The 16940-nt window shown below is 29.3% G+C and overlaps 1 protein-coding gene across 2 annotated transcripts in view; it reads right to left on the minus strand.

Moving 5' to 3' along the window:
• Window positions 1–15859, minus strand: part of LOC129913087 (neuroendocrine convertase 2) — a 94035-nt gene extending 78176 nt beyond the window's left edge. Inside the window, exon 1 of one of the 2 annotated variants that reach the window (XM_055991539.1) lies at window positions 15237–15859. In XM_055991539.1, the coding sequence (XP_055847514.1) occupies window positions 15237–15458 (222 nt within the window). In that variant the 5' untranslated portion in view covers window positions 15459–15859. The remainder of the gene's footprint in view (window positions 1–15236) is intronic. The other variant, XM_055991540.1, reaches the window with a different exon arrangement.
• Window positions 15860–16940: the final 1081 nt, after the last annotated feature.

Genomic DNA, 16940 nt, shown 5'->3' on the forward strand with positions numbered 1-16940 from the left:
TGTTTGCCTAGGAGCCGATTTTTCAATCTTCTAATAAACAGTCAGTTAACTGTTCGAGGAAAAAAGTTATCAGGCTCATAAGCAATCAGATAACAACATTGAACCTTTCAATCAAGAATAATTTATTCTACAGAATAACAAAAAAAAAAATCGCCAAATTCAAAAGTATTCAAAATTAAACGTCATTTTTACTTGCGATATAGGTACTATATATCAAGTTATACATTCGTACAAAAAAAAAAGTTGAGATAAAATTTTTCCATGACATTACGATGGTAGACAATGCCAAAAAAGTGGGTCCCGGAAGTCCGTCTGTCTGTCTGTCTGTCAGTCTGTCTGTCTGTCTGTCAGTCTGTCAGTCTGTCAGTCTGTCAGTCTGTCAGTCTGTCAGTCTGTCAGTCTGTCAGTCTGTCAGTCTGTCAGTCTGTCTGTCTGTCTGTCTGTATAAGGAGCTACAGCCTAAACGGATGGACCGATTAATGTCAAACTTGGTATGTAGCGTTATTCTGCGACTCTCCAGAGGGATTTTTGGAATTAATTTTTTTGGACCAAAAATAACGGTACTTGTCATATACCGATTTTAGTAAAATTGAAATATCTCGAAAACGGCTCTAACGATTTTGTTTAAAAAATTCAAATGTAAGTTTTAAGCTAAGGTCTATCTTTCAATGAAAAAATTTTTTTTTGAAAATCATTATTAACGGTACCTGCCATAGAACCGTTTTTTTCAAATCCGATTATCTCCGAAAGTGCTTATTCGATTTCAACGAAACTTTTTGTGGAGAAGCATTTATATAATTTAAATATAAGCCAAAAATTAAACTTTTGAAAAAAATAATTTTTGGATTTTTAAAAAAATTTTGAAAATTTTTTTTTGAAAAATCAAATTTTCGAAAACGGGACGTTGAAATTTTTTGAAATTTTGTTTTTAGATGTTGATTAGTGATTTCTACCAAATGGCATACCAATTTTATTTTAAAACTTTTTTTCCAAAAAAATATTTATAAAAAATTAGTTTTTTAAAAAACGGCTCTAACGATTTTGAAAATTTTTTTTCTAAAAATGCATGTTAATATATCAATCAAAACTGCATACTTGTTTTGGAGGGCAGTTTAATTTCAGATTTTATTTTATTTTTTAAAAAAACGAATTTTGTTTTTTTTTTTCCAAATTTCTATATAAAAAGTCTTAAAAATTTAAGCAACTTTAACTCTAAGAGCAAGTTCGTGCGACCCAGTCGTGCATTTTATTTTTATGTGTTCCGCTGAACCAATTTTGGTAATTCTTTTTGTATTGGAAAGCTGGTGGCTGCGATTTCGTTCAGTTTTGGCCATATGAACTATTCGAAAAAACATAAAACCCAGTTTTGATTCATGGAAGTCGGTTTTGTTTTTTTTGATAAAAATGATTATTATTATCAAAATTCTTTCAAAACAGCTTTGAAAATTGACACAATAGGTCTGGTTAATGAAAAAAATCTAGGACAGAACAGATCAGAGCAGCACAAGTTTGTAAAATACTGTCAGAACAAGAAAGAACAGAAAAGTTCAACTTCGTATTTAACAAGATTGACAGCACCCAAGTTGGCTATATCATTTGAACAATTTTTAATTCAAAATAATTTCTTGAAATGATTTTTTACTAAAATAAATGATTTAGTAGAACTTTTAATATTCCCATATTTTTATTAATCAAAAACTCTTAAGAAATTCGTTTTTTAAAATCTTATTTTCTATTATTTTTTTTACAATCAAACAAACAGCTGACAATTGCCATTTTTCACTCACTTGTTCTATTTCAAAAGTATGAGCAGAAAAAGTTGAACTTTTTTGTGCTTAACAAATTCATAAAACATAAAATGACAGATTGTAGAACAAGTTGGGGCCAGTTTTTTTTCATGAAACACAAAAACTTGTACTTTTTCTTTTTGTTGAGATTATATTCCTTACAATAATTTTTATTCGTCTCTGAAAGATGCAAATAGTTTTATTTCTAGGAATAAGCTATATCTGCCTGTTGAAAAATTGATTTTTTCTATATCGGGGGAATTAGTACTAAATGACTGTTTAACTCACTATTGAAAAATTGGCATAAAAACTATTTTTAATTTTGTTTTTCTTAAATTCAATCTTTATAGAATACATACATATATTCAATTGAATATTTAGTTTAAAATTCGTTTAATTTCCAATCAGTATATATGTTCTTTTCGTAAAAAGAGAACTTAATTTCAACTTCGTAAGTGTTTCTCTTGAGGACGTTGTAGAAAGTTTAATTTCAATTAAAACTAACAAACATTTTTTACGTTTTCCATCAATACAATGTTTACTAAGAGCACTTTTTAATATCAATAGAAATTTTCCAAAATTATCCCAGTACCTAAAAATCGCAGTGGAACAGAATATCGTCCAATATCAATTCTACCATTTTTATCCAAAGTGGCTGAGAGATTAATACATAACCAAATAAACAGTTTGCTGTCATCTAAGCAATCCGGATTTCGAGCCCAGCATAGCAGTACTACTGCCCTCTTGGACGTGGTTGAGCGGTTAAGGAGGGCCTTGGACGATGATAAAGTCACGTTCTTGGTTCTTCTTGATTACTCCAAGACCATAACATCTTGTGTCAAAAACTATGTTCTCGTTTTGGTAGACACCAAGCAGTGGTATCAGGAACATCGGTCTCTGAATTCCTTTCCTTGTCTCGAGGCGTTCCTCAAGGATCCATTTTAGGACCACTGTTATTCTCTGTTTATGTAAATGATATTCCTAATCTTATAAAGCACGGAGATGTGCATGTGTTCGCTGACGATGTCCAGTATCTCCAAAGTACTGAGCTAGGTCTTATTGAAAATTGTGTATACAATATTAACGAAGATTTGAATGCAATTCTGGAATGGTCCAATAGGTGCGGTCTTGTCCTTAACCCCTCGAAAACGAAGTGCCTTGTCATCTCTAAGAAGACGCTTGATTTAACATACTTTCCTACAGTGCTTTTGAATAATATTCCCGTGGAGTTTGTTCATAACTTGGAATGACCATATAAATGCTGCAGTAGGGAAGGCGTATGGTGCTTTAAGAACATTATTCGTCACAAAAAAGTCTACGCCCATAGAAACCAGAAAGATGCTAGCCAAAACATTAGTAGTTCCAATCCTGACTTATGGATGTGAAGTTTATTGCAGTTTGGACTCCGTGTCGCTAAATAAACTCAACGTTGTGTTCAACAATACTGCTCGTTACGTCTTTGGACTGCAAAGATATGACCATGTTTATAACTACACCGAAAAAAAAAATTTGATAATAACAGCTATCAAATTAACATTTTTCAGTGACAAAAGTCGTCCAACAATTAAAATATCAATTTTGATATTTTATCATATCATTTTGACATTTTTTAATTTCAGGTGGGATAGTGAAAATTTCACTTTGACAATTAAAATATCATTTTGACATTTTTTTAAGTTTAAGTGGATAGTGAAAATTTCACTTTGACAGTTAAAATATCAATGTTGACTAGATTTTACGTTTTAGTTTATTATAATGAAACCTATTTCTTTCCTTTTCGTTTTTATTATTTTCAGAATTTTCTTTCTTTTTTCAAAACATTACTGAAAGGGAATATTCTTTACAAAATAATGGTGATATTATTTTTTCTATTATAGGTGATATAATTGTTTTGCTATTTTCTCCCAAACTATGTGAAGTAAAATCTTAGTGCCAATCAAATTTTCTCAGTAAATCATACATTTTACTTCGAAAAAACACAAAGCGCCTTTAAATTAGTACACATTAAGAATTTTTTATTTAATATTTTTCAATAATTTGGAATGAGAAATTGATATGAAAAAATGATAATAAAATATCAAAAAAAATTTCCAAAATGTGACATTTAAATATCATCCTGATAATAAAAATGTTGTTTTAACATTTTAAATATCATAAAACACATTTTATAGAGCATTTTTGGCTGATATTTAAAAAATGTTAAATTGATATTGGTTTTTTTTTTCGGTGTACAGTAAAAGTTTGTATGGCATGAATTTCACCGATTTGTTGAAATTTAAAACACTGACTATGTTGTTTAAAATCCTTCATTACAAGCAACCACCTGTGCTCTTCAACAATATTCAGTTTTTGTCATCAAATAGAACCAACCTTATCTCTATTCCTCGATTTATCTGTCTTACATCTGAGCGACAGTTCTTTATTGGCGCGGCTCGTGTTTGGAATTTGCTTCCACGCGAATTAAGAAGAACAGAAAATCTGAAAATATTTCAGACGAAGTTAAATAAGTACTTAACAACTTATTAAGTTGAACCAGTTTATGTTGCAAATCATTAAAATTGTACCTTTTTATGTTCTCAAATAATTAAAATTGATATGTGTAGTTAAAACTGCTTTTCTCTTCTCTCTTTTCTATTTTTTCTCTCTCTCTCTTTTTTATTGTTTTTTTTTCTAAATTTTGATTTATTTTTTTTAATAATAATGTTAATTAAATTGTATAATTTTCCAATTCACAAGGCTTAATTAACTAAAAGATGTATAATCTTAATATTTAGTTATATTTTAATTCAATAAATACAAAAAAAAATTATTGTGAACTGATTTGGTGTCGTACTCCTTTAAATTAAGATACTAATTTTTTTTTTCTGACAAGTACCACTAAGTTAACCAAAAAATTAAAGATTATTGATTTTTACATAGTAGCGTACATATTATATTTTTCTTTCTATAAAATCTGTGGTCCACTTAAACTTACAAAATACCCGAATCTTTTAATGTGAACAAATATTGTTGAATGCGCCTTTGATGAAAGAATCCCAGATTCCTCTCACTTCAATTTCATATGACATCTACTCATAAATACATTAATAAAATATCAGACAAATAAACAATATAGACTTTAGACAGATAGACAAATGAAAAACTTTATTTCACTGTCATATGTGTCATGAATTAATTGCAATTTGCAAACAGATTTTTTTTGTACTATCTAATATCGATTATAACTTAAATATATATCGACTATATCAACTTACTTATGGTTGTGGATAGTTAATTGCGTATTTATGAGTAATTTACGCAGACATTTAATGACGAACAAAAATCTGACACTTGTGTGAAGTTTTAGTCATAAAATAGTTATTATTATATTATATCTGGGATTTTTGTTTTTATTATCTTGTTGACACTTTGTGTGTTTTGTGCGAGTCCTGCTGATCGATTTTATTGTCATACGCGCACAAACCACCCTACAAAACACTTAATTAGTAACCCAAACTAAGTGCTTTGTAAACAACAATACTTTATAGCGATTGGCGAGAGTAATTTGTTTAATTAAAAAAAATAAAACAAATTAATCATTAGCAGTTGACTTTGTATGAGGAACAAAAGCAACATAAAAAAGCTATTAGTTATATGCATTGAAAAATAAGTAGCCATTTGCAAAATTAAAACGACAAATTTTCTACAAATAAAATAAATGCATGTGATGCAATATAATAAATAGTCCTTTGCCATTGTATGAAGGATTTTTTGCATAGGATTTAATTTTAAAAATTAAAAGATTATACAAAATAACTTTGTGATGACATTTAAAAAAACGTTTAATTTAAATAATTCGATTTGCTAAGCTCACGAAGAGATCAGTTCTGAGTGATGAACTCTATACCGTACCTACTTGTATTTTTGTTTTACTTCCTAAATTTGTTATAGGCTCAAGCGCTCAAGGTGTATTTATCTAGAAGCAGTGGTTTAAAAAATTATGTCGATTTTAAAAATTTTAAACGATTAGAACTATCGAAAAGTAGTTTGAGATCAATTTAAGGAATAATGGTCCCCCTTTAAGGATATAGTTTTTTTTTCTTTAAGTTTCTCTTAAGCCAAGTATACAGTTCTTTTTGATAGAAAATGTGAAAAAATTATGAAAATACACTTCCGGTTAATAGAATAGGTTCACCCTATAAACGATAAAGAATTGAATTTTGCGCCTACAAAAAACGAAGGAAAACCCTATGTAAAGATTCATATTTAAAGATATCCCTTTTTCTAACTTATTTATAAAAAAAAAAGCTGACTCAAACTTTCGAAACAAAAAATTAATACAGTTTATTGCAATACTCCCAAAAAACATGTTTTTTCATCGGTCAATAGAATAGATTCACTTGTCTTATTTGGGAAAATGAGACGAAAACGACTAAACTATTAATGTAAAATAGTTTCTATCGATAATATTAATTTAATTTTACTGAATTTATAATTTAAAAAAAAACCGTTTTAAGTAACAACCAGTGTTGCCAATAGTGCAGATTTATCTGCACTTTGCAGATTTTTAACCCATTCCCAGACTTTTGAGAACCATAAAACTGCATTGCAGATTTAATCTGCAGCTGAAACTTAACGTTTTAAAGACGCAAAAGGATTAAATTCCAAAAGCTCCAGTAAAATGTCAATTAAATTAAGGCCAAGAACGAACTTAAACATCATTTATTTTGCCAAAAACAACAATTTCGCCTATTATTTAAGTTAAGGTGGAGTTTTTTCATAACGTTCTATTTTTTTCTTTCTTGAATTCTTGATTTTATTTTCCTAAATGCAAATTATAAGAAAACTAAGACCATTTTTGCCTTTTATATTTAAAAAATTCCAAGAATACAGTAAAGCAACACTTCCAGGAGAAAAAGTATTGATACAAATATAACAATTTCAGCGCGGAAAATCACTTTCGAAATTAATTTTTTATTTGAAATCAGTTCGCAAATTTTTTCAAATCGAGTCTCGCAAATTTTAAGAAATCTGCATTGCAGATTTTTTTCGTCGTTTTTGCAGATTTTTCGAAATGTTTTCATGGGATTACTGGTTAACAACTATCTCACAAAACTCCATTAAGTTTCGGGTAGTAAAACTTTTTCATGTAATTTAAGTTTACTTTCTTCAGGCTTCTTTTAATGGATTTTTTGATTATATTTTATTCGAAAATTATTATCTTCACTCATAGAATTCACGAACAAGACATTTCCGAGGTTTTCCAATGAGTTAAAGGTCCTAAGAGTAGGAAGACTATTACAAAAGTGCGAGATTTCACTCGTTTTTCTACAGTAAAACTGTTCTGACGGTGTAAATACTTCTTTATCATGCGGAAAAGTCTAACTAAAGGGTCCAAATAAATTACTTAACTCTGAAAAAGTAATTTTGAAGATGAGCTTGCATGAATTTTTAAAACAAGACGACGGAAAATCAAGGCCATTCTTATCAAAATACGGAATATCGACTATAACCATTACATCGACCTTATGGCTATAATCTCGCTGCAAAAGCATTTCCCCCCTCCCTTAATCAAATGAGAAAGGATTTAAACCTTCCAGGACACACAAATTTTATTTAATTCCTCGGAAAGAACACACACGCTGCAAATCTCTATTTTAACTCTTGTGACACTTTTTGAAATTCAACCTATTTTCGATTCTTTGAGGTTTTAACGGGGTTTCCTCTTGGCAAGAGTACTTGCAGGGGAAGATTTAATTTAAGATTTTAATATGGAAGAATCGAATACTAACCAAAGGATAGTGCGCATTTCTTTTAATTTTTAGGCTCTTTTCCGCTAGTATCATATTTTTATTATAGTTTTCTTTATTTTTTTAAAGAACTGCTAACTCTTTTTTTTTTTGTGTTTTTTATCTTAACTTTTTTCATAAATCTTTTTTTAAACAAATCTTGAATTTTAAATGATTAGTGAGTATTTTATAGCTTTATGTTGCAACAGAAAATTCAGGACCTGCAATTTTTTTATATTTAAGTGTCTTCCTTTCGTAAAAAAGGGGTATTTTTTAACAAAAAAGTATTAATAACTTTATTAATTATAGCGATACAAAAAAAAAGTTGTATAGCAGAGTTGTAGAGAATTTTAAGGCGAATAATCTTTTCTCGGAACATTTTTTCATAGTTTTGATAAAAAGTGCTCAAAACTGAGCAAAAATAAATTTGGGGGTGGTACAAACTGCTAGGTCGCCCATATATGAACATCATAAATGCACTGGACTATAAGCTAAAAGAAAGGCTCTACACCGCAGTTTTGCGTGAGTATGAGAGTAAATTAACGGCAGCTGAGATGAATATGCTTCTTATGACAGCAGGAGTTACAAAGCGTGATAGAATTAAAAGTACGAAGATTCGAGGAAGCCTTCATGTTAAAAATACCATCTCCCAAATTCAACACGACCGACTCAGTTGGTAGTTGCCGTCAAAAAGGCAATATCATACAATGTTCCAACACGAAGTAAAAAGACGGGTAGGCCTAAAAACTCCTGATACAAGCAAATGCAAAAACACCAGCATTTAGTTGGTCTTAGAAAAGGAATGAAAACTGGGATGCTTGCCGCCGACTTTTGTGGTCAAACCGATTTTCGAAGTTAAATCGTGCAAAGATGATATGTCAATTTAATTCCTTTTTTGAGAATAGACAGGGTAGTTTCTTCTGTCACGGGTGGGATAGTAAAAAGAAGTGATTTTGAGCTATCGAATATTCTAACAATGTCTCAAATTAATTTTAAATTCTATTTTAAATCCTTTGGTTACCTACACGAGACATTTATTAAAAAAAAGCGAGTTATCGTTAAACTAATTGTCTTTAATAAAAAAAAAAGAAATTGTTAATACCACGGGAAAGATAACATTTTGTCATAGGGGGATTCATGCTATTTGCTCTGCAAGAAAAGATGAAAGGTAGAGAATTTCTCTCTATCGACAAGCCTATAATTTTTTTAACAAAATTGAAACGAATTTAGCTATCAATCAATCAAGCAATTTATCAAAGCAACATCCCCATGAATATAACTTTAAATTCATATTTGAAGAATTCATAGAAGAAAGTTAAATTTTAAACTAAAAAAAAGGCACAAAATGGTTATGAGAGATTTAATTAAACATTCTGATAACTACGCATTTATGTCAAACAAAATGCAAACAAAGACTTTTATGGTACTTTTATTCTCTATAATAACTTTCCTTTTGCCATTTGAGATTTAAAAAAAAAATACTTAAAAAATCCCTAGACTTGAATTTTCCTCAAAAGGGTCCTTTATATTATTATATGTACATAGGTTTATAAAACGGACTGCTCTTTTTCTAGAAATATAATTAACTTTTTCGCCTTAGACAAAATGGAATCTAACCTATTCCATAAGAGAGTATACCTCTCGTCAAAAAAATAAAAATTGTCCCTTCTTTATAATTACCTACCCAAAAAAAAAAGTCTTTGTGTGCGTCCCACGTCAAATCCATAACCATAGTTATTCTATTTTAAAACATTTTTACTTTTATATAATATATTTTGTTGTTTACATTGACTATAACGTACAAGATCCATAAATAGCTTCAAAAATTATGCAACAAAGTTTACTTAAGTTAAACCAAATTAAGTTTAACTTTTTTTTTGCGTAGGTATTAACATGCGGAGAATATATTTAAGACGTTTTAAACATTGTGGAAAGGGTAGTGTTCTGATTATGTATTCATAGGCTCTCTTTAAAAGATTATACAAAATCATCAATTTTAATAGAGTTATCTTATGTAAAATCAAAATTCGATTACACTACCTACTATATGAATATATTTATTTGAATTATAATAAAATAATAATGGTTAAATCTTGAGATAACTTAGACGATTTATTGATGCATGTTATCAAAATATGTCTTTCCACTGTTACATACATTATTTTCTACTCAAATTTGCATTAGACTTTTAAAAATACGAAATTAAGAAACGCTGTGAGATAAAAATCTTGCAAACCTCTGGAATAATTTGATAATCCGTATTTTTTTTTTTCAAGATTAGATCCACAATTTCAATTTTATGTTTAAGAGCTTTTATATGAGTACATTTTAAAATGCTTACTAAAGAATTTCAATGTATTTCTATTATCACAATTTTTTTTTATAGGTAAATAAAATTATACCTACAAAAATAAAAACAATAAATGCAAAGAATTTATAACTAAGGGCCAAATTTTCAGTCAGATAAACCTTTTATTCGTAGGAATAAAAGTTTTTTTTTATATTGACATTTATTCTTGTGATAGTCTAGCTTACGATTGAAAAATCCGGGCTAAAAGAAAGAATTTAGAATTCTGATACAAATTAAACTTTTTCACGACAGTGGGATGCTTTTTTTTGTGACGCAATAATAAAAAAAAATAAATATGTATGTTTACTGTGGTGTATACGTATCATTTTTGTTGTTTTAAGTTTATTTCAGTAGTTAACTGAGCTCGATTTTTAAAATTAAAATAACTGCAAACTAAAATCTTTGCAACTTCTTAGTAAGTACCTATATTTATTATCTACATATACATAATTAAGGGCAATTTATTGAAATGCAAGTCGTTTGTGATTTCCTAGAAAAATTCATTTGTGGAAATAAAACTCAAATTATTTTTTGTAAGAGGCTCATTTTCCTCGACGGAAATCCGTGAAACCAATTCTCAGAAAACCATTTATACATATGAATGATAATTGGTATTTCTAAGAAAATTGAATAATTTAGAAGAGGTTTGTGTATAGCTTTTATACTTGCAGGGCAGCTGCTTGTGTAATCAATTTATATTGAAGGTTTTGAATGAACAACAACAAGTTGTGTATGTTACCACCAAGTTCATAGGCTGGAGTTATAGCCTCGCTCGGGCAATTTTCAAAATTAATTGAACATAATCGACTTAGCACAACTGAAAGGGGTCTGATGATCGGGTTGGTCCCCGTGAAATAGCTATAACTCCAGCCTATGAACTTGGTGGTAAAACACACAAGTTGTTGTTGTTCATTCAAAACCTTGAATAATTTTCAATAATATTAGAGTGAGTCAATGTCATATAAGTTATGGTTGAAACGAATAAAAATGCATGATGAACATTCCTTTTTTTAAGACTTCCATAATTGTTTTAGTTAATTAATACGAACCTTTATAAATAAAATGAACAAAATTCGTTGTAGGTAAGGTACCCCAAACAGAAGAGGGTAATTTGTTTGTTTTTTTTTTATGAAAGAAGGATCCTTAACTTTTGGCGTGTTCAATTTACATTTAACTCAATTCGTATAGTTTGAGAACTATCGAATAAAAATGATCGGATTATTCTATGGCTGTACAATATTCATTAGTTCGATAGTTCTAAACCATTCGTTCATTCATTTAGTTATTATTTCCGTTCCGTTACGTTTTCCTTTTATTTGATAGTTCTACTACTAGGAGCAGTGCCGGTTTAAGCACTACCGGCGCCCCTGGGCAAGATTGCAAGTGGCGCCTCTCAAAAAAAATTCATCTAAAAACAATTTTTTAAAATCACGAAAAAAAGCAATAGCAGATTATGTCTTACCTCTCATATACTTGTTAATGCATTTATTAAAAATGTGCAGTGTATTAACTTAAAAAGGTTAAATTTAAAAAAAAAATAATTATTCATGTCATTTAGGCTCAATTGACAAGACTACCTTTATCTCTGACTTTTTTGTTTAAACACATTTAAAGATTAGGTACAGTTGGTCTTATTTGAACAATATTTTTTCAAAAACTTTTTCAACTAGGCACATTAATGTCGTTTTCGATTGGAATCACTCAATGATTCACTCATTCTGAAATCCAATAAAAAACTTTGAATAGCTTCCACCCAATTCTAAAATTTAATATCTGTATTGGTGAAAAATCAAATATTGTGTTTTGTTTTTTCACTAGGAGAATAAAAACTTGCAGCACGCTTCTTAATGATTCCAGGCGCTTCCGGACGGCCAATCGAAAACAACATACCTTTATAAGTATAAGGTTTGTTCGTTGTGAGCTCTAGGGCACTCTGGGTCGCTCCGAATTCGTTGTCAAGCGTTTTTTGTAGCTCCTTTTTCAACCAGAGTTATTTCCTCTGTGTTCGATGTTCGCTGATGAAACTAAAGCTCTGAGGTGTTCGATGTAAAATGAAAACCCGAGAAACTCTGATTTTTTCACAGTTAATTGAAATGACTTAGAGTGCCCTGGAGGGGGGAACAAGGAACAGACCTATTTTTTTATTCTCACACACAAACGTTTTTATGAGAAATGGAGAAGCTGTGAATTTTGGCATTTCTGGATTTTGGGTTTTCGGGATTTCGGGATTTTGGGATTGTGGGTTTTCGGGATTTTGTGTTTTTGGGTTTTGGGAATTTAGGGTTTTCTGGATTTTGGGCTTTCTGGATTTTTAATTTCGGGATTCTGTCCGTCTCCCTTCTCTTTCCTTATTCATTACTATAGGGGCACCTTTGTAAAAATTAAATTGGTAGGAGGAATATTAGGATTGCTTTAGTCTTTCAAAAGAAATTGGGGCGCCTTGTTCTTCAAAGATGAACGAAGATTTTGGACACCATTGTCCTTCCGGAAGCCAAATAAATTAACCCAAAATTGGGGGGCGCCTTTGTGAATGTAAAAAAAAATAAAACATCGATTGGAAAGACTTCGTTATTTATATAACTTTTGTAAAAGTTCGGGGCACCTGCGGCGCCCCTCAATTCTTGCGCCCCTGGGCGACGGCCCAGGCTGCCCCCCCCCCCTAAAACCGGCTCTGACTAGGAGGTGGTTTATGGTCTAAAGTATAGTAAAAAAAACCATCTTTTCAATCATTTGGCAAGACGTAGCACCGGAAAAACAATAACTCACTCAATGAAAGATATTGTCTGTAGTAAAAAATCTCATATTTTCGTTTTTTTCCTGCAGACAATATCTTTCAATGATCAAAAATTTCAAAGCCAAAATTTTGAAGCAAAAAAGTTTCAAAAGAAATCAAAGATTATTTTTTTTTTTTTTTTTGTTTTATTGATTAGATTAATTTAATTTTAAAACCAAGAGATTAAGGTAAAGGCTTGATGAAGGCTGATAAAATCGATTTATTTTTGCGCAAGTGGGTTTATAATGCGATCAAAGGTTTTTAATTTTTTGTTTTTATGTTTTTGTCTGTTTTTAGCCAATTTTTGAGAAAATAGCTGCAGCTACCACCTAAACGATTCAAAGTTGTGCAATACTTCTGCATTAAATTTTCCTTATAAAATTTTATCTTAGCTTTTGGTTTTACAAAATTTGAAGAAAATTTAAAAAAAAATTGCTTTTTGTTCAAGAAATCTCAATGTAGCAGCAATTTTGAACCTATAGAGAGAGGTTAACCTCAATTTATTCACACTGCATTAAATTTAAAGTCTACATTAAAAGTGAAAAAATACAGTCAAAAATGGAAAAAAGTTTTTTTCAATACCTGTACATTTTCAGTAGATACCAGTTTTTTTTTTTTTATCGTTTTAATTCATAAAAAAAAAGACAAAATTAAGAATTCAAAGCAATTGGATCTTAACTATCTACGGAGATATGTACCAATGTATATCATATTTTCTAAAATAGCCGTCGGATTTTTTGAACATTGACAATTTTCAACCTATTTAAGTTCTTTAACCTATTTAAAAGAAATCAGGCCTTTTTAAATATGTATAAAACAGAACATTCGTAAAAAAACTGGACTAAATAAACTCAAGAATTTCAAAAACACGGTTCATTTTTTTTTTTTCAATTTGACTTCGGTTTTAGGTTACTTGAAGTAAAACATGTTATTTAAAAACTGAACTGAACAAAAAAAAAAAAATAAGAATATAAAACAAGGAAAATAAGCTCAAAACAAAATTTCCAAATCAGTAAGACTATATTTGAGTTTTCAAATTCATTTTTTTTTTATTCTCAAAAGACAATTTTTCAATTGAATTCCTTCATTAAATACATTTTGTCTACTAGTGTAAGTGTAGGTACAGGAAAGTAAAACCAGAATAATTAAAGTATCAATTTTATCGTATGTTTCCAAATTTGCAGTCAGGCTACTGTTTTTCGTCAATTCCAATCAACAACATCTTGAAGATGCTACCACCAAGTGTTTACTTAACTATTTTATTATTGTGAAAAATTCTATACTTTGCGAAAATCCGTAAAATCTCAATAAAAAATCATCAAAAAAAAAACAGCAAAATTCTGCAATGTTTTATGTCTTTGGTCTGACACTGAGTCATATGCATAAAAAATAATAAATGCTTTTACTTGAAAAATTGTAAAGTATGAACTTTTTTATCCACATTTTGTGCATATTTAGTGCATATATAGTAAATAATTATTTATTTCATATTTCTAGTATTTACTATATTTTATACATGCGCCACTGACTTATAAAAAAATACCAAATTCTATGATTTAATTTTAAATACGAATACATTTTGATTGTTGCAAGAATTTAATAATAAAAAGTAATTTAAAGTAAAAATATATGTAGATAAACTTTTAACACAAAATCTTAGAACTTGGTACCACCAGTAAAGTGCAGATAGATGTTTTCTTTTTCCATATGATTTTATATCTTAAAAAAAAAGTATTTCCAAAGAAGTAAGTGACCAATAAATTACTTGTACAATCTCTTTAATTTTGTATGTTTATATAAGGTACCTAGTACATATTTCCAATACATAAACAAAAATCACCTATTCGTGACATTCATCATGTTCTTTCGCTCGTGCCATTTATACAATTATAATGCACTGACCTATTTTTTTGCAAAACAAAAAAAAACTTCTATAATTCCATTTTTTTTTTGTGTTAAGAGTTGCCTTGGTTACTTTATAATTATTTATTACCAAGTTGCTATAAGTTCAACTAAAAGCAATTCAAAAAAATAATTGCACTCCACTTCCGACGCTAGTAGGTAGTAGGCAATGGGCAATATTTATGTTATGTGCAATTGCGATATAACAACATGACGTCTTTCTCCGCATATTTTCAAAGCAGGTGGTTCATAAAAAAAAAAAACTTAACACCCACAAGGTCAAGTTTTACAAATAAAAAAACAACCCTTATTTTTATTTGAGTGCGTATTTCTAAGCAAATATTTATAAAAAAAAAAAAGTTTTAAATAAATATCATAAAAAACTTTTTTTCAGTTCTAAGTCAATATTATTTTTTATGTTTTATTTTATAAACAACAAATAAATTCTATATAACCTGCCAGGAATCTCAAAAGAGAGCAATACAATTCCTGGCAGATACACAACACACACTCGAAACCTAAATTTCATACACTCTTCCATTTGCAAGTTCAACGTCAAAGTGATTTTCATTGATTTTTCTCAAAAAAAAAAGAAAAACAATATAAATAGAATCTTTTGTTTCTTTGTTTGTTAATGGAAAATCTATTAGACTTACCGGGCCTAAATTATCAAATCCATATTGATCGGCAATTTGATGTGCCAAATCACTTTTAACACTTCGTCGAAATCTGACTAAAAATGAGCTAGTAAAAACATCATTGCCAAATCCTGGTCCAGCAGAGGCATAAGAAACACAGATTATTGATAAAACTGCACAAATCAATGTCCAACATAAAATTAATCCTTCAAATTTTAACATCATCTCATAGAAATTCATCAGTTTTTATGAGAGATTTTGAGAAAAAAAAATTGCTGTTTAACTTTCACTTTTCTCGTATCTAAAAGATAAAATACTTCAAAACCTTTTTTTCCACCAAAGAATTTTTTTTTCTTTCACGTTCGATTGTTTTCCGGTTAAGGATTTTTATGTTTTAATGAAACGTAGGCGTTTTTTTTTTAACTAAAAAGGACTTGTATCTTTTGAAAAATTATGTTCAAAAACCTTTTATAGTTTGTTTTTAAAAAAAACACACAGTTTTTTTTAACGAATTTGGTCTCGGTCAAAAAGGAAAACAAACAAGGGTAGAAAAATTTTATTTTTAACTTATTTTTTTTTTTTCACCCGCGCAATTTTTATCCGTTCGATGAAACAACGACCAAACAAATTCGTGTTTCGAATTGAAAAACCTTTTGGGGGTTCACTATATACCTTTTAGTCGGATGGCTTTAAGCCAGTTGAACATTTGATTGTGTTGGTTAAAATGGAGCTTTTTACCCCCATACACATATACAAAAAATGGGATTCAAATGTATTTGTGTGAATATGCAGACTATAAAGTTTAGTTTTGTGCGATATGTGAATGAATAATAGAGGCAATGGGGGTGGAAAAAAAAGTATAGGGAAAAATTGTCTGGTACGCCTGTCAAAAGGAGCGCATAGACGTCACCACTTTCAGAATTAAGAGTGGTATTTTTATTATCTTTTTCATTTTTTTTTTTTATTTTTTTGAGTTTGAAATGTTTTGCATATTTACATCCTGTCAATCGAATAGAAAAGTTGAAACACAAGAAATATAAAAGTTGCAAGGGCATGTAACTGTTACTGTTACATAGCAAAAAACTGATTAACTTTTGATTGTGAAGCTTTCTGAGACATATACGGTTTTGGAATACTTGATTTTTGTGATTTGAAGGCAATATCAGTTAATTTTTTTGGGGAACAGCTGTTGGGAAAAATTTTGTTTGCTTTCATACAAATTGTTGTCATGTTGTCATTTTGGATTGATTTAAGGGAGGATACCCTTTTTGTGTTGTCTTTTGTATTAAAAAATTGTTATAGCTCTATAGCTAGACAGGTATAGGTACTCAATGAAAAATAAATAAACCATTGAATCCGTGACAACGGCCTATATTAGAGAATCTTATAACTTTTTTTTTTTTTTGGATCATTTTTGTGATGAATTTTTTGGGAACAAATGTCATTCACTATAAATTATTAATTTTATAAGTTATTAATACGACTGTTTTACCGGATATTTTTTTTATGTATATAACAACAACATTTAGCATATTTTTTAATGATTAGGCTGTTTTCAAAACAAATATTTAACTTTCAATAATCTGATGTACTAAAATACTTGTTACTAGCACAGGTAATTCAGTTAGATTTTAAAGAAGAATTTTGGCCAACAAGTGAAGGTGAAGCTTTTAATAGCTTCAAAATATTTTTTTCATGTGGTCAATTATTTTTTAGTCAATT

This window comes from Episyrphus balteatus, chromosome 3 (genome assembly GCF_945859705.1).
Source record: "Episyrphus balteatus chromosome 3, idEpiBalt1.1, whole genome shotgun sequence".
In the NCBI taxonomy this organism is placed as follows: domain Eukaryota; kingdom Metazoa; phylum Arthropoda; class Insecta; order Diptera; family Syrphidae; genus Episyrphus; species Episyrphus balteatus.